General features: G+C 46.1%; 1 protein-coding gene across 1 annotated transcript in view; it reads right to left on the reverse strand.

The window, feature by feature from the left end:
• Positions 1–2,107: 2,107 nt before the first annotated feature.
• LOC143817828 (ubiquitin carboxyl-terminal hydrolase 35-like) overlaps positions 2,108–25,017 on the reverse strand; it is a 30,490-nt gene continuing 7,580 nt past the window's right edge. The window contains exons 3-9 of the mRNA XM_077299293.1: positions 20,487–20,588; positions 18,460–18,618; positions 15,765–15,958; positions 13,846–13,939; positions 7,673–7,779; positions 6,351–7,500; positions 2,108–3,007 (exon numbers count right to left, since the gene is read on the reverse strand). Of these exons, the coding sequence (XP_077155408.1) occupies positions 2,840–3,007; positions 6,351–7,500; positions 7,673–7,779; positions 13,846–13,939; positions 15,765–15,958; positions 18,460–18,618; positions 20,487–20,588 (1,974 nt within the window). The 3' untranslated portion in view covers positions 2,108–2,839. The remainder of the gene's footprint in view (positions 3,008–6,350; positions 7,501–7,672; positions 7,780–13,845; positions 13,940–15,764; positions 15,959–18,459; positions 18,619–20,486; positions 20,589–25,017) is intronic.

Consider the following 25,017-nt stretch of genomic DNA (forward strand, 5'->3'; position numbering starts at 1 on the left):
GTATTCCTCATTTTTTGGGTTTGTTCCACAATTTAGTCATGGTTTTCATTTTCCAGATGTTTTCAGTGAATTAATTTGTGTGATTTTTTTTTTTTTTTTTTAATTATTATTTGTGATCCGTCAGTAGTTTAGTAGCGTGCCATTGATATTTTGCAAAGTACGATATCGGTCTTTATTTTTTCTTTAATGATGAAGACTTCCACAGCAATGTACCACAGATGGAAACAGACCCACCACAGGGCGGATGTGGGGGCCTGTGAGCCGGGGGACAGCTCCGTGCTGCATTGCCCATTTCCAGCATCCTCAGGTTGCAGATGGTTAAATACAATGGTGGAGAAAGGAGCCGTCCGCTCCCTGCTCCACCATTCAGCCTGGGCTTCTGACTTCTCCGATGTGATTTTTTTTTTTTTTTTAATTATTATTTGTGATCCGTCAGTAGTTTACTAGCGTGCCATTGATATTTTGCAAAGTACGATATCGGTCTTTATTTTTTCTTTAATGATGAAGACTTCCACAGCAATGTACCACAGATGGAAACAGACCCACCACAGGGCGGATGTGGGGGCCTGTGAGCCGGGGGACAGCTCCGTGCTGCATTGCCCATTTCCAGCATCCTCAGGTTGCAGATGGTTAAATACAATGGTGGAGAAAGGAGCCGTCCGCTCCCTGCTCCACCATTCAGCCTGGGCTTCCGACTTCTCCGATGCAGCAGGAGCGATGGCGACACTACATCTGCTGTGCACAACCTCCGACTACAAACGGCACAGACCGAAGCAGCGCCTCCTGGGAACGTGAGAGGGGGTTTTTGCTTTTGTCAGTGGATTTTCAGTGAGGAGAGGAGCCATGCTGTTTTTGGGATGTGGTGTGGGGGCATCATTCTGCATTGGGGGCACTACGGGAGCTTCAGATTGTATCGGAGGCATCATACTTTATTGGGGGACACTGTACAGGATTCAACATTTATTGGATGACACTGAAGGGGCTTCGTACTGTATTTGGGACATCCTACTGCATTGGGGGACACTACAGGATTCATAATTGATGACACTGAAGGGGCTTCATATAGGATTGGGGCACTGCGGGGGGCTTCATACAGTATTGGAGACATCATACTGTATTGGGGGACACTACAGGATTCAAAATTGGATGACATTGAAGGGGCTTAATACTATATTGGGACATTGTATGGGAATCGTATTGGGGCACTGTAGGGGCTTTGTACAGTATTGGGGGCACTGTGGGAGCTTCATACTGTATTGGGGACACTATGGGAATCGTATTGGGGCACTGTAGGGGCTGTGTACAGAATTGGGGGCACTGTGGGAGCTTCATACTGTATTGGGGGACACTATGGGAATCGTATTGGGGCACTGTAGGGGCTTTGTACAGTATTGGGGGCACTGTGGGAGCTTCATACTGTATTGGGGACACTATGGGAATCGTATCGGGGCACTGTAGGGGCTTTGTACAGTATTGGGGGCACTGTGGGAGCTTCATACTGTATTGGGGGACACTATGGGAATCGTATTGGGGCACTGTAGGGGCTTTGTACAGTATTGGGGGCACTGGGAGCTTCATACTGTATTGGGGACACTATGGGAATCGTATCGGGGCACTGTAGGGGCTTTGTACAGTATTGGGGGCACTGTGGGAGCTTCATACTGTATTGGGGGACACTATGGGAATCGTATTGGGGCACTGTAGGAGCTTTGTACAGTATTGGGGGCACTGTGGGAGCTTTGTACAGTATTGGGGGCACTGTGGGAGCTTCATACTGTATTGGGGGACACTATGGGAATCGTATTGGGGCACTGTAAGGCCTGGTACAGTATTAGGGGCACTGTGGGAGTTTCATACTGTATCGAGGGACACTATGGGAATCGTATTGGGGCACTGTAGGGGCTTTGTACAGTATTGGGGGCACTGTGGGACCTTCATACTGTATAGTGGGGCCACTATACGGGCATCAATCCCACTGGATTAGAGCACATGGTGGGGACATCATGTACAGGATTCATACTGTGTTGGGGAATCATACTGTGACTGAATACAGTGTGAATCCAGCACAGGACCACCCAACACAGTATGATGCCCCCAATAATCTTACTGTATTGGGGGCACGGTGGAGGCATTGAAGCTTTCTAAAAGGATCATGTAACTTTTTTTTTTTCTGGAAAGGGGCAATACATCCTTTTTTAATTTGCACTAAATTCATCAAATATCGTGCACTCTGACAAATTTGGTGTAGAAGCCACCAGCAAAAAAAAACAAAATATAACACAAATCAATGACTTGAAATAAGCAATTGCTGACTCGGGGCTGAGATCGGTGTAGCGTTGTGCATTGATACATGACACACACGGCAGCGGCATTAGTCGCCATTTCTTGCATTACGATGGCTTTTCCAAACATTGAGACTGGAGCACAAACCATGAGATTTTTCCTGTATGTCTTTGCAAAGGATTTGGAATACCGTAAAGAAAAAAAAAAAGAGAGAAAAAACAAGTGACAGGTAGTTTACGTTTATTGTAGCAGAGCATTGCGGTGCTGAAATAAAAAGTCCTTGATAATTTTTGTTGCTTTTTTATATATATATTATATTTAAGGGTTTGTTCAGGATTGTTAAAAACCAAACAAAGAAAAGCATTAGCACCTCTGCCCATGGCATTCACCTTTTAAAGAAGCTGAGCTGCAATACCAGACACAGCCCCTAACCAGGTGTGGTGCTGTTTTTGGATGAAGGCAACCATCTGTTTCTAGGGAAACACTGAAATGGGCAAATTTGCGCTTTCCTGTAACCTTCTCCGTTCAAGGCAGGATATAGAGAACGTCTGAGGCACTAAAACACAAGACCGTGAAAGGAGCCGGAGGCCCCCCCAGTGGCTGATCCCAGACCACCCGCAGAGGCGTCATCATCGCTGTCCTTGTCAAAATCCTGCCACCACAGCGGCGACTTCAGCAGTGGCGAGATATAAGCCGCCCTGTTCCTTGCTTCTTTTTCTTGCTCCTATTAATACAAATAAAATAAAGGATTAATACATCTTTCTCATAAATCAATACAATACCGATCATTGTTCATCCTGATCTCACTGGTTCAGGAACATAATCCCAGGGCAGCAGCCTCATCATCCCTGAACACGTCATGCCAGCTGTGATAAACAATGGCGTTGTTACGTGTAGCAATTGTACGGTAGGTTTAGGACATTGTGCCATACAGAGCCAAAAACCTACGATCTTGCTTCCGTCACCCTCCAAAATAAGGTAAAATGGCTTTTGCTTCAAAAGCGGTGTAATTTGTAAAGGAGCGGTCCCTATTCTCATGCGCTCTAATTTGCCATCCACTAGCTTTCTTTGGGTGGTTCCTATTTATGAGCTTTCTACTGGCACTATAGATGCCGGGACTGTCTCGTCCCAGCATGCACTGCACTTGCCACTGTCTAATGGCTTGTCTGCCCTGTACTGTTATGCTTGTATTAAGTATGACAGACAGGACAGCAGACAAAGACCGCTCCATTTCCTGTAAAAAGAAAAAGAGCCGCCCTCACTTCCTGTACAGTGTACAGTGACAACCCAAGTTCTTGTAGAGTAACAAAGATCTGCACCCACTTCCTGTACAGAGTCAAAGATCCGCCCCCATTTCCTGTAGAGACAAAGATCTGCTCCCATTTCCTGTAGAAAGACAAAGATCTGCCCCCACTTCCTGTTGAGAAAGATCTGCCACGACTTCCTGTTGAGAAAGATCTACCCCCACTTCCTGTTGAGGGAAAGATCTGCCCCTACTTCCTGTTGAGAGAAAGATCAGCTCCAATTTCCTGTGGAAAGACAAAGACCTACTCCCACTTTCTACAGAAAGACCTGTGCCTTCTTCCTGTACAGAGACATAAATCATCCCCCACTTCCTATAGAGACAAAAATGCTCTCGTATTTCCTGTAGCGAAAGACTTGCCCCACTTCCTGACGAGCGATAAAGAACTGCCCTAACTTCCTGTGCAGTGACAACAATCAACTTCTTGTAGTGTAACAAAGACAAACACCCAATTATTGTACGTACAGAGACAAATACCCATCTTCATTTCCTGTAGCGAGACAAAGACCCATCCCCTCTTCCTGTAAAGAAACACCTTCCCAACTTCCTGTACAGAGTCAAAGACCCGTCCCCACGTCCAGTAGAGCAACAAAGACCTGCCCCCACTTCCTGTAGAGCAACAAAGACCTGCCCCCACTTCCTGTAGAGCAACAAAGACCCGACCCCACTTCCTGCACAGCGACAAAGACCCGACCCCACTTCCTGTGCAGCAATAGAGACCTGACCCCACTTCCTGTACAGTGATAAAGACCCAACCCCACTTCCTGTACAGCGATAAAGACCCGGACCCACTTCCTGTCGAGAGACAAAAACCCGACCCCACTTTCTGTAGAGCAATACTCACCCCCACTTCCTGTAGAGCGATAAAGACGCCCCAACATCCTGTAGATCGATAAAGACATGCCCCCACTTCCTGTAGAGCAATAAAGACATGCCCCCACTTCCTGTAGAGCGATAGACATGCACCCACTTCCTGTAGAGGGATAAAGACTCATCCACACTTCCTGTAGAGCAATAGACACGTACTCACTTCCTGTACAGCGATAAAGACACGCACCCACTTCATGTAGAGCGATAAAGACATGCCCCCACTTCCTGTAGAGCGATAAAGACCTGCCCTCACTTCCTGTACAGCGATAAAGACACGCACCCACTTCATGTAGAGCGATAAAGACATGCCCCCACTTCCTGTAGAGCGATAAAGACCTGCCCTCACTTCCTGTACAGCGATAAAGACACGCACCCACTTCATGCAGAGCGATAAACACATGCCCCCACTTCCTGTAGAGCGATAAAGACATGCCCCCACTTCCTGTAGAGTGATAAAGACATGCCCCCACTTCCTGTAGAGTGATAAAGACATGCCCCCACTTCCTGTAGAGCGATAGACACGTACTCAGTTCCTGTACAGCGATAAAGACACGCACCCACTTCATGCAGAGCGATAAAGACATGCCCCCACTTCCTGTAGAGCGATAAAGACATGCCCCCACTTCCTGTAGAGCGATAAAGACATGCCACCACTTCCTGTAGAGCGATAGACACGTACTCACTTCCTGTACAGCGATAAAGACATGCCCCCACTTCCTGTAGAGCGATAAAGACACGCACCCACTTCATGCAGAGCGATAAAGACATGCCCCCACTTCCTGTAGAGCGATAAAGACATGCCCCCACTTCCTGTAGAGCGATAAAGACATGCCACCACTTCCTGTAGAGCGATAGACACGTACTCACTTCCTGTACAGCGATAAAGACATGCCCCCACTTCCTGTAGAGCGATAAAGACATGCCCCCACTTCCTGTAGAGCGATAAAGACATGCCCCCACTTCCTGTAGAGCGATAAAGACATGCCCCCACTTCCTGTAGAGCGATAAAGACATGCCCTCACTTGTGCAGTGACAACAACCAACTTCTTGTAGAATAACAAAGACCAACACCCAATTCTTGTACAGACACAAAGACCCGCCCCCACTTCCTGTAGAGAGACAAAGACCCGCCAACAGTTCCTGTAGAGAGACAAAGACGCACCCAAACCTCCTGTGCCCCAACTTGGTGTCTCTACCATGTTTATAAAGTGATTTTTAGAATTCATATTTATCAAATTAAATACTAGACAAGATCAACTTGCCTGAAATTATAGAGATCATTTACATTTCTGCTTTTTCCATGTTTCGGAGTCCAGTGGGTGGTCCTAATCAGTGATTGACAGTCATCTGTCATCAGGCTCATAGACCAGAAAGCGTTCCATCGTGATTAGGACCAACCACTGGACTCCTAAACCCAGAATCAGCAGGAATTTTAATCTGTGCGGTACACGGTCATGCTGAATATTTTCACAGACATGTATCAATCCACTCGGCACCTCCTCCTGGAGTACAATTTTACGATGATATATTTCTTCTAAACCCACTGTTAAAGGGCATGTCTCATGTTCATCACTAGCTAAAATGGCAAAGAGCTTGTAATGAACATGAGACTTTGCAATGTACTTCTTTACAGCTGGTTGCCTTTCTTACTGGCCACCTCACAGTGACCGGTTTCCTAGGCAAGATGTTTGCTATTCAGCATACACATGTTGTTCTTTAGTGCTCCTGCCCTGCCCTGATACAGCAGAGGACAAGCTGGCTCTGCTTACAGTGCTGGAGACTGCCATCCTTCAGGAGCACACCTGTCTCCAACAGGGAGGAAGCCAGGAGGCAGAGGAACGACACGCTCCTGCAGAAAGAAAATAACCCTGCGGTCACCTAGTTTTGTATTCACCTGCAGATACTTGATGTTGTCTTTGGAGATGGCCTCCATCAGTTCCTTGCTGAGAACTACATCTCCGTGTGACTTAGAGTCTGTCGGGTCATGCGTCCGATGTCTGTAGAACAACACATAGGCCGTGTCTTTGGGGAAGAAGGAAGTGACGTTACTGACAGATTCGAAGGAGGAGAAGGAGACTCTGGTGTCATTAAACAGATACCACTGGATCTCCAAGTCAAGATGCTTTTCGCTGGCAAATTTCTTAGCGCCGGTGCTTGGTGGTTTATGGCTCTCTCTATCCATGCAGTCCCGAGAGTAGCAATAATAATGTCCGCTCTCTGAGGATAGTCCAGAGTGCACAATGACAGTGCACAAGTCATAGGTTGTGGACTGGCAGACACTGACGTAGGTGGATCTACTGCAACTCTCTATACACACGTGAGGATTTCTTTGGATGGGTAATTTGAGCATCAGGGGAATGGACACGTTGTCCAAGATCTTTCTCCTCCGCATAGCTTTCAAGTCGAAGGAGAACCTGAGCAAGGTCAAGATCAGATACTGGGGACCAGCGGAGAGCTCCACCACCTTCTCGGCATCTTGTAAGGAGCTGCAGACTTCACATCGATATTTGTTATCTCCCGTCAGCATCTCAGGGCATAAGAAATGCTTGATTAAGTCCGATAGGCTGAGGGAACACTTTTTTGACCCAGCTAACTCAGTGGACGAAGGAGCAGTCAAGTTCTGACCATCAACCTCAGAGCAATCGTTCTCTTCTTCATCTTGGTTGTTACCTGATTTCTCCACCTTGCCTTGGTCCTTGTCCACTTTCTGTTTCCTTGGAGAACTTCTTGACTGCTGGCCCCAGAGTTCCAGATTTTTTGGTCTTGGATCTACAACTGGTGCACTGGAAGGTGTCGTAGTCTTCAAAAATGTTGTCGTTGAGTCATCTTTTGGTGGGAAAGCAAGAGATAAGTCGGTGAAAGCCTCTTCTCTGGCTGAGATACTCTGACACTTCAGACATCGAATTTTGGTGACAATTCGACCTCCAAACATCTGCTCCACCAACGTTCTGTTACCCAGAATGGTTTTCTTCACTTGCACGCTGCAGTTGGTCTGGGCCAGAGTTTGGGCTATCCTTTTACCTGTTTTTTCCTCTTCATGAAGCCTTGGGGTAAAAAAAAAAGTACAATCATCAGAAAGCATTCAGAATTTTTACACCAATTGTATACGCCAAACAAAGGTGGCAGTAAAGGTCAAAAATCTTGATGCACTGAATATGTGCAAAAAAATGAAAGCGCAAAGTGATTCTCTGCACCTATATCTACTAGGGGACTTACCGATCTAGTAGATATTTCAGGTACTCTGAGCAGTCCTGCTGAACACCAGGCGTAAACCAAGGGGGCCAAGATGATGCCAGAAAACTTTCAGGTGATATAGCCGGTCGCTAAAACACAGAACATCAACCATTGATAAGTAGTGATGAGCGAGTATACTCGTTGCTCGGGTGGTCTCCGAGCATTTTTTAGTGTTCGGAGATTTCGTTTTCATCGCCGCAGCTGAATGATTTACAGCTATTAGCCAGCTTGATTACATGTTGGGATTCCCTTGCAACCAGGCAACCCCCACATGTACTCAGGCTGGCTAGCAGCCATAAATCATTCAGCTGCGGCGATGAAAACTAAATCTCCGAACACTAACAAATACTCAGAGACCATCCGAGCAACGAGTATACTCGCTCATCACTATTGATAAGTCATTGCAACAATAACATATAAAAGGAAAGTCATGAAACATATTGGGACATACAGTTAAGTCCATATATATTTGGACAGAGACAACATTTTTTTCTTATTTTGGTTATAGACATTACCACAATGAATTTTAAACAAAACAATTCAGATGCAGTTGAAGTTCAGACTTTCAGCTTTCATTTGAGGGTATCCACATTAAAATCGGATGAAGGGTTTAGGAGTTTCAGCTCCTTAACATGTGCCACCCTGTTTTGAAAGGGACCAAAAGTAAATGGACAATTGACTCCAAGGCTATTTCATGGGCAGGTGTGGGCAATCCCTTCGTTATGTCATTCTCAATTAAGCAGATAAAAGGCCTGGAGATGATTTGAGGTGTGGTGTTTGCATTTGGAAGGTTTTGCTGTGAAGTAAACATGCGGTAAAGGAGCTCTCCATGCAGATGAAACAAGCCATCCTTAAGCTGCGAAAACAGAAAAAACTCATCCGAGAAATTGCTACAATATTAGGAGTGGCAAAATGTACAGTTTGGTCCATCCTGAGAAAGAAAGAAAGCACTGGTGAACTCATCAATGCAAAAAGACCTGGGCGCCCACGGAAGACAACAGTGGTGGATGATCACAGAATAATTTCCATGGTGAAGAGAAACCCCTTCACAACAGCCAACCAAGTGACCAACACTCTCCAGGAGGTCGGCGTATCAATATCCAAATCTACCATAAAGAGAAGACTGCATGAAAGTAACTACAGAGGGTTCACTGCACGGTGCAGCCACTCATAAGCATCAAGAATAAAAAGGCTAAAAAACATCTAAAAAAGCCAGCACAGTTCTGGAAGAACATTCTATGGACAGATGAAACCAAGATCAACCTCTACCAGAATGATGGAAAGAGAAAAGTATGGCGAAGGTGTGGTACAGCTCATGATCCAAAGCATACCACATCATCTGTAAAACATGGCGGAGGCAGTGTGATGTCTTGGGCATGCATGGCTGCCAGTGGCACTGGGTCACTAGTGTTTATTGATGATGTGACACAGGACAGAAGCAGCCGAATGAATTCTGAGGTCTTCAGAGCCGCCATACTGTGTGCTCAGATCCAGCCAAATGCAGCCAAACTGATTGGTCGTCGTTTCATACTACAGATGGACAATGACCCAAAACATGAAGCCAAAGCAACCCACGAGTTTATTAAAGCAAAGAAGTGGAAAATTCCTGAATGGCCAAGTCAGTCACCTGATCTCAACCCAATTGAGCAGCATTTCACTTGTTAAAGACTAAACTTCAGACAGAAAGGCCACAAACAAACAGCAACTGAAAACCACCGCAGTGAAGGCCGAGCATCAAAAAGGAGGAAACACAGCGTCTGGTGATGTCCATGAGTTCAAGACTTCAGGCAGTCATTGCCAACAAAGGGTTTTCAACCAAGTACTAAAAATGAACATTTTATTTAAAATTATTGAATCTGTCCAATTACTTTTGGTCCCTTAAAAAACAGGGTGGCACATGTTAAGGAGCTGAAACTCCTAAACCCTTCATCCAATTTTAATGTGGATACCCTCAAATTAAAGCTGAAAGTCTGAACTTCAACTGCATCTGAATTGTTTTGTTTAAAATTCATTGTGGTAATGTCTATAACCAAAATTAGAAAAATGTTGTCTCTGTCCAAATATATATAGACCTAACTGTAGATGAATAATTAAAGACTCTGGACCTCCTTAGACAAGATAAAATGACCAGTCATCTCAAACTGTAGTACACAAGTGCTGCTACAGCCTGCACTATACTCCAGAGCTGCACTCACTATTCTGCTGGTGCAGTCACTGTGTACATACATTACATTACTGATCCTGAGTTACATCCTGTATTATACCCCAGAGCTGCACTCACTATTCTGCTGGTGCAGTCACTGTGTACATACATTACATTACTGATCCTGAGTTACATCCTGTATTATACTCCAGAGCTGCACTCACTATTCTGCTGGCGCAGTCACTGTGTACATACATTACATTACTGATCCTGAGTTATATCCTGTATTATACCCCAGAGCTGCACTCACTATTCTGCTGGTGCAGTCACTGTGTACATACATTACATTACTGACCCTGAGTTACATCCTGTATTATACTCCAGAGCTGAACTCACTATTCTGCTGGTGCAGTCACTGTGTACATACATTACATTACTGATACTGTACTGACCCTTAGTTACATCCTGTATTATACCCCAGAGCTGCACTCACTATTCTGCTGGTGCAGTCACTGTGTACATACATTACATTGCTGATCCTGAGTTACATCCTGTATTATACTCCAGAGCTGCACTCACTATTCTGCTGGTGCAGTCACTGTGTACATACATTACATTGCTGATCCTGAGTTACATCCTGTATTATACTCCAGAGCTGCACTCACTATTCTGCTGGTGCAGTCACTGTGTACATACATTACATTACTGATCCTGAGTTACCTCCTGTATTATACCCCAGAGCTGCACTCACTATTCTGCTGGTGCAGTCACTGTGTACATACATTACATTACTGATCCTGAGTTACATCCTGTATTATACCCCAGAGCTGCACTCACTATTCTGCTGGTGCAGTCACTGTGTACATACATTACATTACTGATCCTGAGTTACCTCCTGTATTATACCCCAGAGCTGCACTCACTATTCTGCTGGTGCAGTCACTGTGTACATACATTACATTGCTGATCCTGAGTTACACATACCTCCCAACTTTCGAGGAAGGGAAAGAGGGACAAAGTTAGCGGCGCACCCATTTAGCACTTCTGATCACAATATTTCGTAAATAATAATTATAAACAAAAAAAAATGTTCACACAGTGCTCCATACTGTATAATAAGAATAATCTTTATTTTTATATAGCGCTAACATATTCTGCAGCGCTTTACAGTTTGTACACATTATCATCGCTGTCCCCGATGGGGCTCACAATCTAAATTCCCTATCAGTATGTCTTTGGAATGTGGGAGGAAACCGGAGTGCCCGGAGGAAACCCACGCAAACACGGAGAGAACATACAAACTCTTTGCAGATGTTGTCCAAGGTGGGATTAGAACCCAGGACTCCAGCGCTGCAAGGCTGCTGTGCTAACCACTGCGCCACCGTGCTGCCCAACATATAATGGCCACACATGATGCTCCATACTGTATAATGGCCCCAAATTATGTTGCGTACAGTGTACTGGCCCCACATGATGCTCCATACTGTATAATGGCCACACATGACGCTCCATACTGTATAATGGCCACACATGATGCTCCATACTGTATAATGGCCACACATGATGCTCCATACTGTATAATGGGGCCAAATGATGCTGTGTACAGTGTACTAGCCCCACGTGATGCTCCATAAAGTATAATGGGCCCACATGATGCTGCATACTGTATAATGGCCACACATGATGCTCCATACTGTATAATGGCTCCACATGATGCTCCATACTGTATATTGGCCACACAGTGCTCCATACTGTATAATGGCCACATATGATGCTCCATACTGTATAATGGCCACATGATGCTCCATACTGTATAATGGCCACATTATGCTCCATTCTGTATAATAGCCCCACATGATGCTTCGTACTGTATAATGGCCACACATGATGCTGTGTACCGTATAATGGCCACACATGATGCTCCATACTGTATAATGGCCACACATGACGCTCCTTACTGTATAATGGCTCCACATGATGCTCCATACTGTATAATGGCCACACATGATGCTCCTTACTGTATAATGGCTCCACATGATGCTCCATACTGTATAATGGCCACACATGATGCTCCATACTGTATAATGGCCACATTATGCTCCATACTATATAATAGCCCCACATGATGCTGCGTACAGTATATTTGCCCCATGTGATGGTCCATACAGTATAATGGCCCCACATGATGCCTTGTACAGTATAATGGCCCCACACGATGCTGGATACAGTATAATGGCCACACATAATGCTGGGTACAGTAAAATGGCCCCACACAATGCTCCATACAGTACAATGGCCCCACACAATGCTGGATACAGTATAATGACCACACACAATGCTGGGTACAGTATAATGGTATAATGGCCACACATGGTTACCCCACCCCCATCATTGCCTTCTCCATCACCACACACACACACCTTTCACCGCGCACCCTCTGGCAGCTTCCACTCCCAAGGCGCTGAATGGTGTCATCCAGCTGCGCCGCTGACTGCTCACGTCGCTGCAGCTGTGATACGCCACTGATAAAGACCTCTCCGTGTCTCCTGTGCCAGTCAGTGTCAGAGCGAGGAGCAATATCTGCTCCGATCCGACACAGCAAGCGTCCGCTCCGTACACCTCGTACACATGCGACTCCGCTCCATACACCTCGTACACACGGCTCCGTACACCTCTTACACACACGACTCAGCTCCATACACCTTTCAAACGCTGCTCCGATCCATACACCTCGTACACACATGGCTATGCTATATCCACACTGTAAACACCTCCTGACCTCACACATACGCTTACCCTCATCCAGCGTCATGACAACCAGCAGAGTCCTGTACAAGGAGGTCCTCCAGATCATGTGACCCCCTGACTCCTCCCATCCTGTGACTTCATCACAGGTCCTGTGCACACAGAGCAGCCAATATGTGGTGTGCTGCTCTGCGGGTGCAGGGACTCAGGGAGCTGATTGGGTGATATTACACACCTCCCAACTAGTGTGAGACAACTAATGTCCCACCCGGGATCGCGGGGCTGACCGTCAAAATCGGGACAGTCCTGCTGGATCCGGGACGGTTGGGAGGTATCCTGTATTATACCCAAGAGCTGCACTCACTATTCTGCTGGTGCGGCCACTGTGTACATACATTACATTACTGATCCTGAGTTACATCCTGTATTATACCCCAGAGCTGCACTCACTATTCTGCTGGTGCAGTCACTGTGTACATACATTACATTACTGATCCTGAGTTACCTCCTGTATTATACCCCAGAGCTGCACTCACTATTTTGCTGGTGCAGTCACTGTGTACATACATTACTGATCCTGAGTTACATCCTGTATTATACCCCAGAGCTGCACTCACTATTCTGCTGGTGCAGTCACTGTGTACATACATTACATTACTGATCCTGAGTTACATCCTGTATTATACTCCAGAGCTGCACTCACTATTCTGCTGGTGCAGTCACTGTGTACATACATTACATTACTGATCCTGAGTTACATCCTGTATTATACCCCAGAGCTGCACTCACTATTCTGCTGGTGCAGTCACTGTGTACATACATTACTGATCCTGAGTTACATCCTGTATTATACTCCAGAGCTGTACTCACTATTCTGCTGGTGCAGTCACTGTGTACATACATTACATTACTGATCCTGAGTTACATCCTGTATTATACTCCAGAGCTGCACTCACTATTCTGCTGGTGCAGTCACTGTGTACATACATTACATTACTGATCCTGAGTTACATCCTGTATTATACTCCAGAGCTGCACTCACTATTCTGCTGGTGCAGTCACTGTGTACATACATTACATTACTGATCCTGAGTTACATCCTGTATTATACCCCAGAGCTGCACTCACTATTCTGCTGGTGCAGTCACTGTGTACATACATTACTGATCCTGAGTTACATCCTGTATTATACTCCAGAGCTGCATTCACTATTCTGCTGGTGGTGTCACACACTTTAGCACAATTTACAAGATGTAATCGTACCCACCTGACTGTGCTCTAAAAAAGCAAACAGATGCTGCAACTTCATCATCAGGGGCTGGGAGCTGCTGTCCTGCAGACTGAGGACCGAGTGCCTGAAACTGAGAACGTTTAAGAACAAACTGAAATAATTCTGCTCATCACTCTGCATTTGCTGCAGCCCAAGGAGTAACAAGGGCCATGGATCTGCTATCAGGCCTCACAGCCCCTCAGCTCTCATACCGACCATGGGGGATAAGCAGATGTGACATGGGCCCTAATGCACCAGGGGCCCCCAGCCTACCATGTACCATTTATAGTACTGGGACCTTGGCGTACGTCCGGCCCCAGATTCGGGGTCTTGGTTCTACCTCTGCGCCCCTATCGCTATGTTCCTGCGGCTGACTGACTGTGGTGAGGATATAACTCCCATCATCCCCTGGCAGCCTGCGGCCTGATGCTGAGATGTGGCCGGAGCCATCGTTCCTTCCTGCTGATAAAATCCATGATGTTATTTATAGTAGAGTAAATTGTCATCTAAGGATGAGATATCCACAGAGCGATCACCCCCCCCCCCCCCCGAGCCTCTCCCTCTAGAGCGTCCCCCAGGCCTCTCCCCCCAGAGCATCCCCTCCGAGCTTCTCCCTCTAGAGCGTCCCCCAGGCCTCTCCCCCCAGAGCATCCCCTCCGAGCTTCTCCCTCTAGAGCGTCCCCCAGGCCTCCCCCCCCAGAACATCCCCCCAAGCGTTCGCTGGCACTTTGACGCTGATGGCTACTTAAAGACACATTGCAATTTTTATATTATTTCAAAAGGACAAGTGGAGCCTTTTAGGGTCTCTTATCAGTTACTAGAAGACCCCTAAGAACAAGCAGAACAACATAATATAAGGCGGTGGCATATACCGATAAGGGGATGGACCATCCATGAGCAAAATTTAAGAACTCCAGTATTTGTACCATGCTTACCAGCGCCTCACTGACTATGCTGCATGGGGGGCGTATGAGGTCCAGGAAGGGTCTGAGTTTGGGGAAGATGTAGATCATTCCACCTCCTGCAGTGCGGCCTACAATACAGGGACTACAAGTTCCAGCTATAAAGGTATACAGACACCGGCAGTGCAACCTGGGACTCGCCATTTGTGTGCAGTTTTTGCTGTAATTCCATTGACATCGACAGCCCACATAGTACCGCCATATAATGCTAAGATAATATATTCATATACTGTACAACCCACATAATATCGTCATATAGTGTCAAGACAATACGGTCATATGGTGTAAAGAAGTTACACATAATCCACATAATACTGTCATGTCGAGAAGATACCTACATATATTGCCCATATAATATCGTCATATGGTGTGAAGACAATACTGGTATATACAGCCCACATAATACCGTCATATGGTGTGATGGCAATACTAGCCTATATAATACAGATAATACCCTCAAATGGTGCTCAAAAAATACTGCCATAAACAGCCCACATAATAACGCCATCTAATGCCAAGAATATAACGCCATAAACAGATTATGTATATCATATTTAGGGTCAAGGCACTAGTGACACGTAAAGTCCACATAATACTGCCATATACAGCCCATATAATACCATTGTACAGTGCCAAGATAATACTGCCAACTACAGCCCACGTATAACCACCATCTAGCCCCTTATTATATGTAGTGTCAAAGTAATACTTACCAATAGAACCCACATAATACTGCCATATGATTCCTAAATAAAACCGCCATACAATACTGGGAGGTTTTAACGTGGCCCTGGGGTTCAGTCTGTGGGGCACTAAAGAGTGAAGCCAGGATGCCATTAAGAACATTTGCATGGTGCCCATAGGGTGCAGTCCATTGCCAGGACACCGGCGGTGGTCCTCACCCGGTCAGTTAGGATTCTACCGCCATGATGTCAGGACAGCACTCGCACTTACTCAGAAGCCATGAACAAGGCCTGCAGGATGCTGTTCATGTAGCACGTGTTCCCCAGGTTTATCAGGCCGATCTTCCCGGTGTCTGACTTGGACACTAATCTGGGGTAATATGGCGCCAACTCATTCTTCTGGGAGGTCCACGCGTTCTGTCCGAGAAGCTGCTTAATCCGATCTTCATTGGGAGCCGGTAGCTTCTGCCAGAAAGAAAGATACAGGATCAGAGACCCCCACCAATACTACAGACCCCCTGCTACTACTAGAGACCCCCACCAATACTTGAGACCCCCACCAATAATATAGGCTCCCTGCTATTATTAGAGACCTCCACCATCATTAGAGACCCCTGCAATTTCTAAAGACCCCCACCAATACTAGAGACCCCCACCAATACTTGAGACCCCTGCTACTACTAGAAACCCCCACCAATACTTGAGACCTCCACCAATAATATAGGCTCTCTGCTTTTATTAGAGACCTCCACCATTATTAGAGACCCCTGCAATTTCTAAAGACCCCCACCAATACGTGAGACCCCCTGCTACTACTATAAACCCCCACCAATACTTGAGACCTCCACCAATAATAGAGGCTCCTTGCTATTATTAGAGACCTCCACCATTATTAGAGACCACTGCAATTTCTAAACACCCCCGACAATACTAGAGACCCCCACCAATACTAGTGACCCCCTGCTACTAATAGAGACTCCCTATTATTATTATTATTACTATTATTAGAGACCCCCAGTATTACTAGAGAACCCCCTCCATTACTTGAGACCTCCACTATTACTAGAGAGCCCCTGCAATTTCTAAAGACCCCCACCATTACTAGAAATTAACCACCATTACTGGAGACCTCCACATTACTAATCACCGCACCAATACTAGAGACCCCCACCATTATTAAGGACTTGCACCATTACTAGAGACCCCCAGGATTACTAGAGCCATCCAAAATTACTTGAGACCTCCACAATTTATAGAAATCCCAACCATTACTAGAGACCCCGACCAATACTATAGAGTCCCCCACCATTACTATAGAGTCCCCCACTGTTACTAGAGAACCTCCTCCATTACTAGAGCCCCCATCATTACTAGAGACCCCCACCATTATTAGAGCCCCGACCATTACTAGAGAACATCCTTCATTACTAGAGACCCCCACCCTTACTAGAGAACATCCTCCATTACTAGAGACCCCCACCCTTACTAGAAACCCCCATCATTACTAAAGAACGTCCTCCATTACTAGAGACCCCCACCATTACTATAGAGTCCCCCACCCTTACTAGAGAACATTCTCCATTACTAGAGACCCCCACACCTACTAGAGACCCCCACCATTATTAGAGCCCCGACCATTACTAGAGAACGTCCTCCATTACTAGAGACCCCACCCTTACTAGAGACCCCTATCATTACTAAAGAACGTCCTCCATTACTAGATACTCCCACCATTACTAGAGACCCCCACCATTATTAGAGCCCCGACCATTACTATAGACTGCCTCCATTACTATAGAGCCCCCACCCTTACTAGAGAATGTCCTCCATTACTAGAGACCCCCACCCTTATTAGAGACCCCTACCATTATTAGAGCCCCGACCATTACTAGAGAACGTCCTCCATTACTAGAGACCCCCACCCTTACTAGAGAATGTCCTCCATTACTAGAGACCCCCACCCTTACTAGAGAATGTCCTCCATTAATAGAGACCCCCACCCCTACTAGAGACCCCTACCATTATTAGAGCCCCGACCATTACTAACGACTGCCTCCATTACTATAGAGCCCCCACCCTTACTAGAGAACGTCCTCCATTACTAGAGACCCCCACCCTTACTAGAGAATGTCCTCCATTAATAGAGACCCCCACCCCTACTAGAGACCCCTACCATTATTAGAGCCCCGACCATTACTAACGACTGCCTCCATTACTATAGAGCCCCCACCCTTACTAGAGAATGTCCTCCATTACCCTAACTAGAGAACGTCCTCCATTACTAGAGACCTTCATCCTTACTAGAGACCCCCATCATTACTAAAGAACGTCCTTCTTTACTAGAGACCCCCACCCTTACTAGAGACCCCCACCATTATTAGAGGTCCGACCATTACTAGAGAATGTCCTCCATTACTAGAAACCCCCACCCTTACTAGAGAACATCCTCCATTACTTGAGACCCCCACCCTAACTAGAGAACATCCTCAATTACTAGAGACCCCCATCATTACTAGAGACCCCCATCATTACTACAGAACTTCCTCCATTACTATGGCCCCCTACCATTACTAGATACTCCCATCATTACTAGAGACCCCCACCATTATTAGAGCCTCGACCATTTCTAGAGAACGTCCTCCATTACTAGAGACCCCCACCCTAACTAGAGACCCCATCATTACTAAAGAACGTCCTCCATTACTAGAGACCCCCATCATTACTAAATACCCCCATCATTACTACAGTAGATACTCCCATCATTACTAGAGACCCCCACCATTATTAGAGCTCCGACCATTACTAGAGACTGCCTCCATTACTATAGAGCCCCCGACCATTACTAGAGAACGTCCTCCATTACTAGAGACCCCCAACCTTACTAGATACGCCCATCATTACTAGATACTCCCATAGGCGCCCCCTAGAGATCAGAACTAGTGAATGGTCCTAAAAGCGTTTCGCACCTTTATTGCCTCCATCACCGGCTCGTACAGATCGGGATACCCGGAGAAGCGGAAGACCATGCAATGGACGAGCTCCGCAAACTGATCCAGGCAGCTGCTGGCAGAATTGGAGCTCTCGCTGGAGAGGCAGGAAACCATCTGTGGGATGTGAGGAACTATCTGCAAGACATGAAGATGACGGCCGGGGTGATATTGTGTGCTGTGCACAGAATCGGGCATTTATTACAGGGGTATTAGCGGTATATACTTTGTGGTTCAGTTACTGGCTGCTTGCTGTCAGTGAATGGATGCACCCCTGAATTATCTACTGTATAGAGGTGTTATCAGTCATTATACAGGAGGAGGAGGTGAGCTGTGACATCACCTATTATGCATGGTGGATCCTGTGTTATCTACTGTATATAGAGGTGTTATCAGTCATTGTACAGGAGGAGGAGGAGGAGGTGAGCTGTGATATCACCTATTGTGAATGGTGGATCCTGTGTTATCTACTGTATATAGAGGTGTTATCAGTCATTGCACAGGAGGAGGAGGTGAGCTGTGACATCACCTATTGTGAATGGTGGATCCTGTGTTATCTACTGTATATAGAGGTGTTATCAGTCATTGTACAGGAGGAGGAGGAGGAGGTGAGCTGTGACATCACCTATTGTGAATGGTGGATCCTGTGTTATCTACTGTATATAGAGGTGTTATCAGTCATTGTACAGGAGGAGGTGAGCTGTGATATCACCTACTGTGAATGGTGGATGCTGTGTTATCTACTGTATCTAGAGGTGTTATCAGTCATTGTACAGGAGGAGGAGGTGAGCTGTGATATCACCTATTGTGAATAGTGGATCCTGTGTTATCTACTGTATATAGAGGTGTTATCAGCCATTGTACAGGGGAGGAGGTGAGCTGTGACATCACCTATTGTGAATGGTGGATTCTGTGTTATCTACTGTATATAGAGGTGCTGTCAGTCATTGCACAGGAGGAGGAGGTGAGCTGTGACATCACCTATTGTGAATGGTGGATTCTGTGTTATCTACTGTATATAGAGGTGTTATCAGTCATTGTACAGGAGGAGGAGGTGAGCTGTGACATCACCTATTGTGAATGGTGGATCCTGTGTTATCTACTGTATATAGAGGTGTTATCAGTAATTGTATAGGAGGAGGAGGTGAGCTGTGACATCACCTATTGTGAATGGTGGATCCTGTGTTATCTACTGTATATAGAGGTGTTATCAGTAATTGTATAGGAGGAGGAGGTGAGCTGTGACATCACCTATTGTGAATGGTGGATCCTGTGTTATCTACTGTATATAGAGGTGTTATCAGTCATTGTACAGGAGGAGGTGAGCTGTGACATCACCTATTGTGAATGGTGGATCCTGTGTTATCTACTGTATATAGAGGTGTTATCAGTCATTGTACAGGAGGAGGAGGTGAGCTGTGATATCACCTATTGTGAATGGTGGATCCTGTGTTATCTACTGTATATAGAGGTGTTATCAGTCATTGTACAGGAGGAGGTGAGCTGTGACATCACCTATTGTGAATGGTGGATCCTGTGTTATCTACTGTATACAGAGGTGTTATCAGTCATTGTACAGGAGGAGGAGGTGAGCTGTGACATCACCTATTGTGAATGGTGGATCCTGTGTTATCTACTGTATATAGAGGTGTTATCAGTCATTGTACAGGAGGAGGAGGAGGTGAGCTGTGACATCATCTATTGTGAATGGTGGATCCTGTGTTATCTATAGTATATAGAGTTGTTGTCAGTCCTTATAGGGGTCTTCTCCTTTATTAGTCACAACCACGATTGCTGCAGGGGGTCTGCACTGTTTTGATGAGACAACCCCTGTAATGATGGGCACTAATACTTTGCCATATGGGTGACATAGGTGTAGCATAACGCTTTGTATTATTGTGGTGTGAGGTTGCATTTCTCTATCATTACAGTCAGTGGCAAATACACAATAGAGTGATGTCTGTGGGCTGCATGGAGCAATATTCAGCACATTATCAGGGAATTACCAGATGAAAGGCTTCGGGTGAGTGCTGAAAACTCAGCAGCAGGTACCGCAGGACACACAGGGCCGAGTCTCGCACCACCGGGTACAGCAGCTTCGAAAACACCTGAAACGACACATGGAATAACAGAAACCTAAAGACGGATTGTGCCCAGCAGACAAATGTAGCATAGTAGGGGATCGTCGTGGGATGTCCATATCATGGATTATTTTTTTTCATGGTGTTAAATGGGCAAAAGAGAGTACCGTAATTGTCAGAGAGTGCTTTATACAATTAAAGGACTTTTCTCTGTGTGTGTTTATTTCTTTTAACTTAAGTGGGTTAGCAAAGGGGGTGTCTGACAGACGTCTCTCCATTACTAAACCCTAGGCTTGATGTCAGCGGACATTACAGAGAGGACATCAACCCCAAATCATTGCCCTGATTTCTAACACACCAGGGCAATCGTGAAGAGCCGAGGCTAAGCACCAGAATTAGTGCATCTAATGGATGCGTCATTTTGGGGGGGGAGGCTGGGGGGTGGGAAGGGGCCAAATCCATGGCCCTTTCCCAGCCTATTAATATTACACAGCTGTCTGCTTAGCCTTTACTGATTATTAAAAATAGGTTGGTCATTTTTTGGGGGGTTCCCCTTTTTAATAACCAATAAAGGCAACACAGACAGCTGTGAGCTGTTATTAATAGGCTGAGAAGCTCCATGGATAGTGGCCCCTTCCCAGAATAATAACACCAGCCCCCTGATGTCTGCTTTCCCTCAGCTGGTTATTAAAAATAAGAGGGACCCCATGCCATTTTTTTTTTTTTTCAAAATAATTAATTATTTAATAGGTGTACTAAGGCTAAACACCCTTTAGTGCCACATGAAAGGCAATAAAGGGTGCTAGTTTATTATATGTGACTTGTGACATTAAATATCTACAGGACGTCTATCTTATTTATTCTATCTATCCCATATCGATCTATCAATCTACAGTGGGGAAAATAAGTATTTGATACATTGAGGAGTTTGCAAGTATTTTACAGAGGTCAGACGTTTCCTGTAGTTTTTGACCAAGTTTGCATACACTGCTGCAGGGATATTGGCCCCCTCTACCATACAGATCTTCTCCAGATCTTTCAGGTTTCGGGCTGTCGCTGAGCAACATTGAGTTTCAGTGCCCTCCAAAGATTTTCTATTGGGTTCAGGTCTGGAGACCGACTAGGCCACTCCAGGACCTTGAAATGCTTCTTGCGGAGCCTCTCCTTAGTTTCCCTGACTGTGTGTCAGGTCATTGTCATGCTGGAAGACCCAGTCACTACCTATCTTCAATGCTCTTACTGAGGGAAGGAGGTTGTTGGCCAAAATCTCATGATACATGACCCATCCAGCCTCCTTTCAATACAGTGCAGTTTTCCTGTCCCCTTTGCAAAAAAGTACCCCCAAAGTATGATGTTTCCCCCACCATGCTTCACAGTTGGGACGGTGTTCTTTTACTCATCCTTCTTATTCCTCCAAACACAGTGAGTGGAGTTGATACCAAAAAATTCTATTTTGGTCTCATCTGACCACATAACCTTCTCCCTTGGCTCCTCTGAATCTTTCAGATGGTCATTGGAGAACTTCAAAGGGTCTCAACATGTGCTGGTGTGAGCAGAGGGACCTTGCGTGCCTTGCAGGATTTTAATCCATGACAGCGTAGTGTGTTACTAACGGTAATGTTTGAGACTGTGGTCCCAGCTCTCTTCAGGTCGTAGACCAGGTCCTCCCGTGTAGTTCTGGACGGATTCCTGATTTTTGTCAGAATCATCCTTAACCTACGAGGCGAGATCTTGCATGGAATCCCAAGACTGAGGAAGATTGACAGTCATCTTGTTTCTTCCATTTTCTAATATTTGTTCCAACAGTTGTTGCCTTCTCACCAAGCTGCTTGCCTACTGTCCTGTAGCCCATCCCAGCATTGTGATTTTCTGTTTTTTATTTTTAGATTCCTTCTCTCACAGGTGAAGTGTACATACGATAAAAATTACAGACCTCTCTATTCTATGTAGATGGGAAAACTTACAAAAATGTCAGTGTATCAAATACTTATTTTCCCCACTGTATCTGACTCCACCACATCCATAATCTCTCACCCCACTGCATCCATAATATCTTACCCCACCGCATCCATAATCTCTGGTGCCACCGCATCCATAATCCCTAACCCCACCGCATCCATAATCTCTAACCCCACCGCATCCATAATCCCTAACCCCACCACATCCATAATCCCTAACCCCACCACATCCATAATCTCTTACCCCACCGCATACATAAACTCTGACTCCTGTTATGACCCCAATGGCGAGGGTCTCAGAGGAACGTGGAAGTCTGCAGAATACAAAAATCCAGCTCATAGGGCAGTGGTAACTGGGTTGACCATATATCTACTCCTAACGCCAACACTAGAAGTAGCCGGGGATCATTCCTACGTTGATTCTAGATGACACGCGCCAGCCGGAGAATCTAACTACCCCTAGTAGAGGAAAACATAGACCTCTCTTGCCTCCAGAGAAGGGACCCCAAAGCAGGATAGAAGCCCCCCACAAATAATAACGGTGAGGTAAGAGGAAATGACAAACACAGAAATGAACCAGGTTTAGCACAGAGAGGCCCGCTTACTGATAGCAGAATAAAGAAAGGTAACTTATATGGTCAACAAAAACCCTGTCAAAATCCACACTGGAAATTCAAGAACCCCCGAACCGTCTAACGGTCCGGGGGGAGAACACCAGCCCCCTAGAGCTTCCAGCAAAGGTCAGGACACAGATTAGGAACAAGCTGGACAAAAAATACAAAACCAAAACAAATAGCAAAAAGCAGACTTAGCTGATATAACTGGAACCAGGATCAGTAGACAAGAGCACAGCAGATAGCTCTGATAACTACGTTGCCAGGCATTGAACTGAAGGTCCAGGGAGCTTATATAGCAACACCCCTAACTAACGACCCAGGTGCGGATAAAAGGAATGACAGAAAAACCAGAGTCAAAAAACTAGTAACCACTAGAGGGAGCAAAAAGCAAATTCACAACAGTACCCCGCCCCTTAGTGAGGGGTCACCGAACCCTCACCACGACCACCAGGGCGATCAGGATGAGCGGCATGAAAGGCACGAACTAAATCGGCCGCATGAACATCGGAGGCGACCACCCAGGAATTATCCTCCTGACCATAGCCCTTCCACTTGACCAGGTACTGAAGCCTCCGCCTGGAGAGGCGAGAATCCAAGATCTTCTCCACCACGTACTCCAACTCGCCCTCAACCAACACCGGAGCAGGAGGCTCAGCAGAAGGAACTACAGGCACAATGTACCGCCGCAACAAGGACCTATGAAATACATTGTGAATAGCAAACGACACAGGAAGATCCAGACGAAAAGATACAGGATTAAGGATTTCCAATATCTTGTAAGGACCAATAAAACGAGGTTTAAATTTGGGAGAGGAGACCTTCATAGGAACAAAGCGGGAAGAAAGCCATACCAAATCCCCAACGCGTAGTCGGGGACCCACACCGCGGCGGCGGTTGGCAAAGCGCTGAGCCCTCTCCTGTGACAACTTCAAGTTGTCCACCACATGATTCCAGATCCGCTGCAACCTATCCACCACAGAATCCACCCCAGGACAGTCAGAAGGCTCCACATGACCCGAAGAAAAGCGAGGATGGAAACCAGAGTTGCAGAAAAAAGGCGAAACCAAGGTGGCGGAACTAGCCCGATTATTAAGGGCAAACTCAGCCAACGGCAAGAATGTCACCCAATCGTCCTGATCAGCAGAGACAAAACACCTCAAATAAGCCTCCAAAGTCTGATTGGTTCGCTCCGTCTGTCCATTAGTCTGAGGATGGAAGGCAGACGAAAACGACAAATCAATGCCCATCCTACTACAAAAGGATCGCCAGAACCTGGAAACGAACTGAGATCCTCTGTCTGACACAATATTCTCAGGGATGCCGTGCAAACGAACCACGTTCTGGAAAAACACAGGAACCAGATCGGAAGAGGAAGGCAGCTTAGGCAAAGGGACCAAATGGACCATCTTGGAGAAGCGATCACATATCACCCAGATAACAGACATGCCCTGAGATGGCGGAAGATCAGAAATGAAATCCATGGAGATATGTGTCCAAGGTCTCTTCGGGACAGGCAAGGGCAAGAGCAAACCGCTGGCACGAGAACAGCAAGGCTTAGCTCGAGCACAAGTCCCACATGACTGCACAAATGACCGCACATCCCTTGACAAGGAAGGCCACCAAAAGGACCTGGCCACCAGATCTCTGGTGCCAAAAATTCCCGGGTGACCTGCCAACACCGAGGAATGAACCTCGGAAATGACTCTGCTGGTCCACTTATCAGGCACAAACAATCTGTCAGGTGGACAAGACTCAGGCCTATCAGCCTGAAATCTCTGCAACACACGTCGCAGATCCGGAGAAATAGCTGACAAGATAACTCCATCCTTAAGAATACCAACAGGATCAGCGACTCCAGGAGCATCAGGCACAAAGCTCCTA

The sequence above is a fragment of the Ranitomeya variabilis genome, chromosome 3, assembly GCF_051348905.1.
Source record: "Ranitomeya variabilis isolate aRanVar5 chromosome 3, aRanVar5.hap1, whole genome shotgun sequence".
NCBI classification, from domain to species: Eukaryota; Metazoa; Chordata; class Amphibia; order Anura; family Dendrobatidae; genus Ranitomeya; species Ranitomeya variabilis.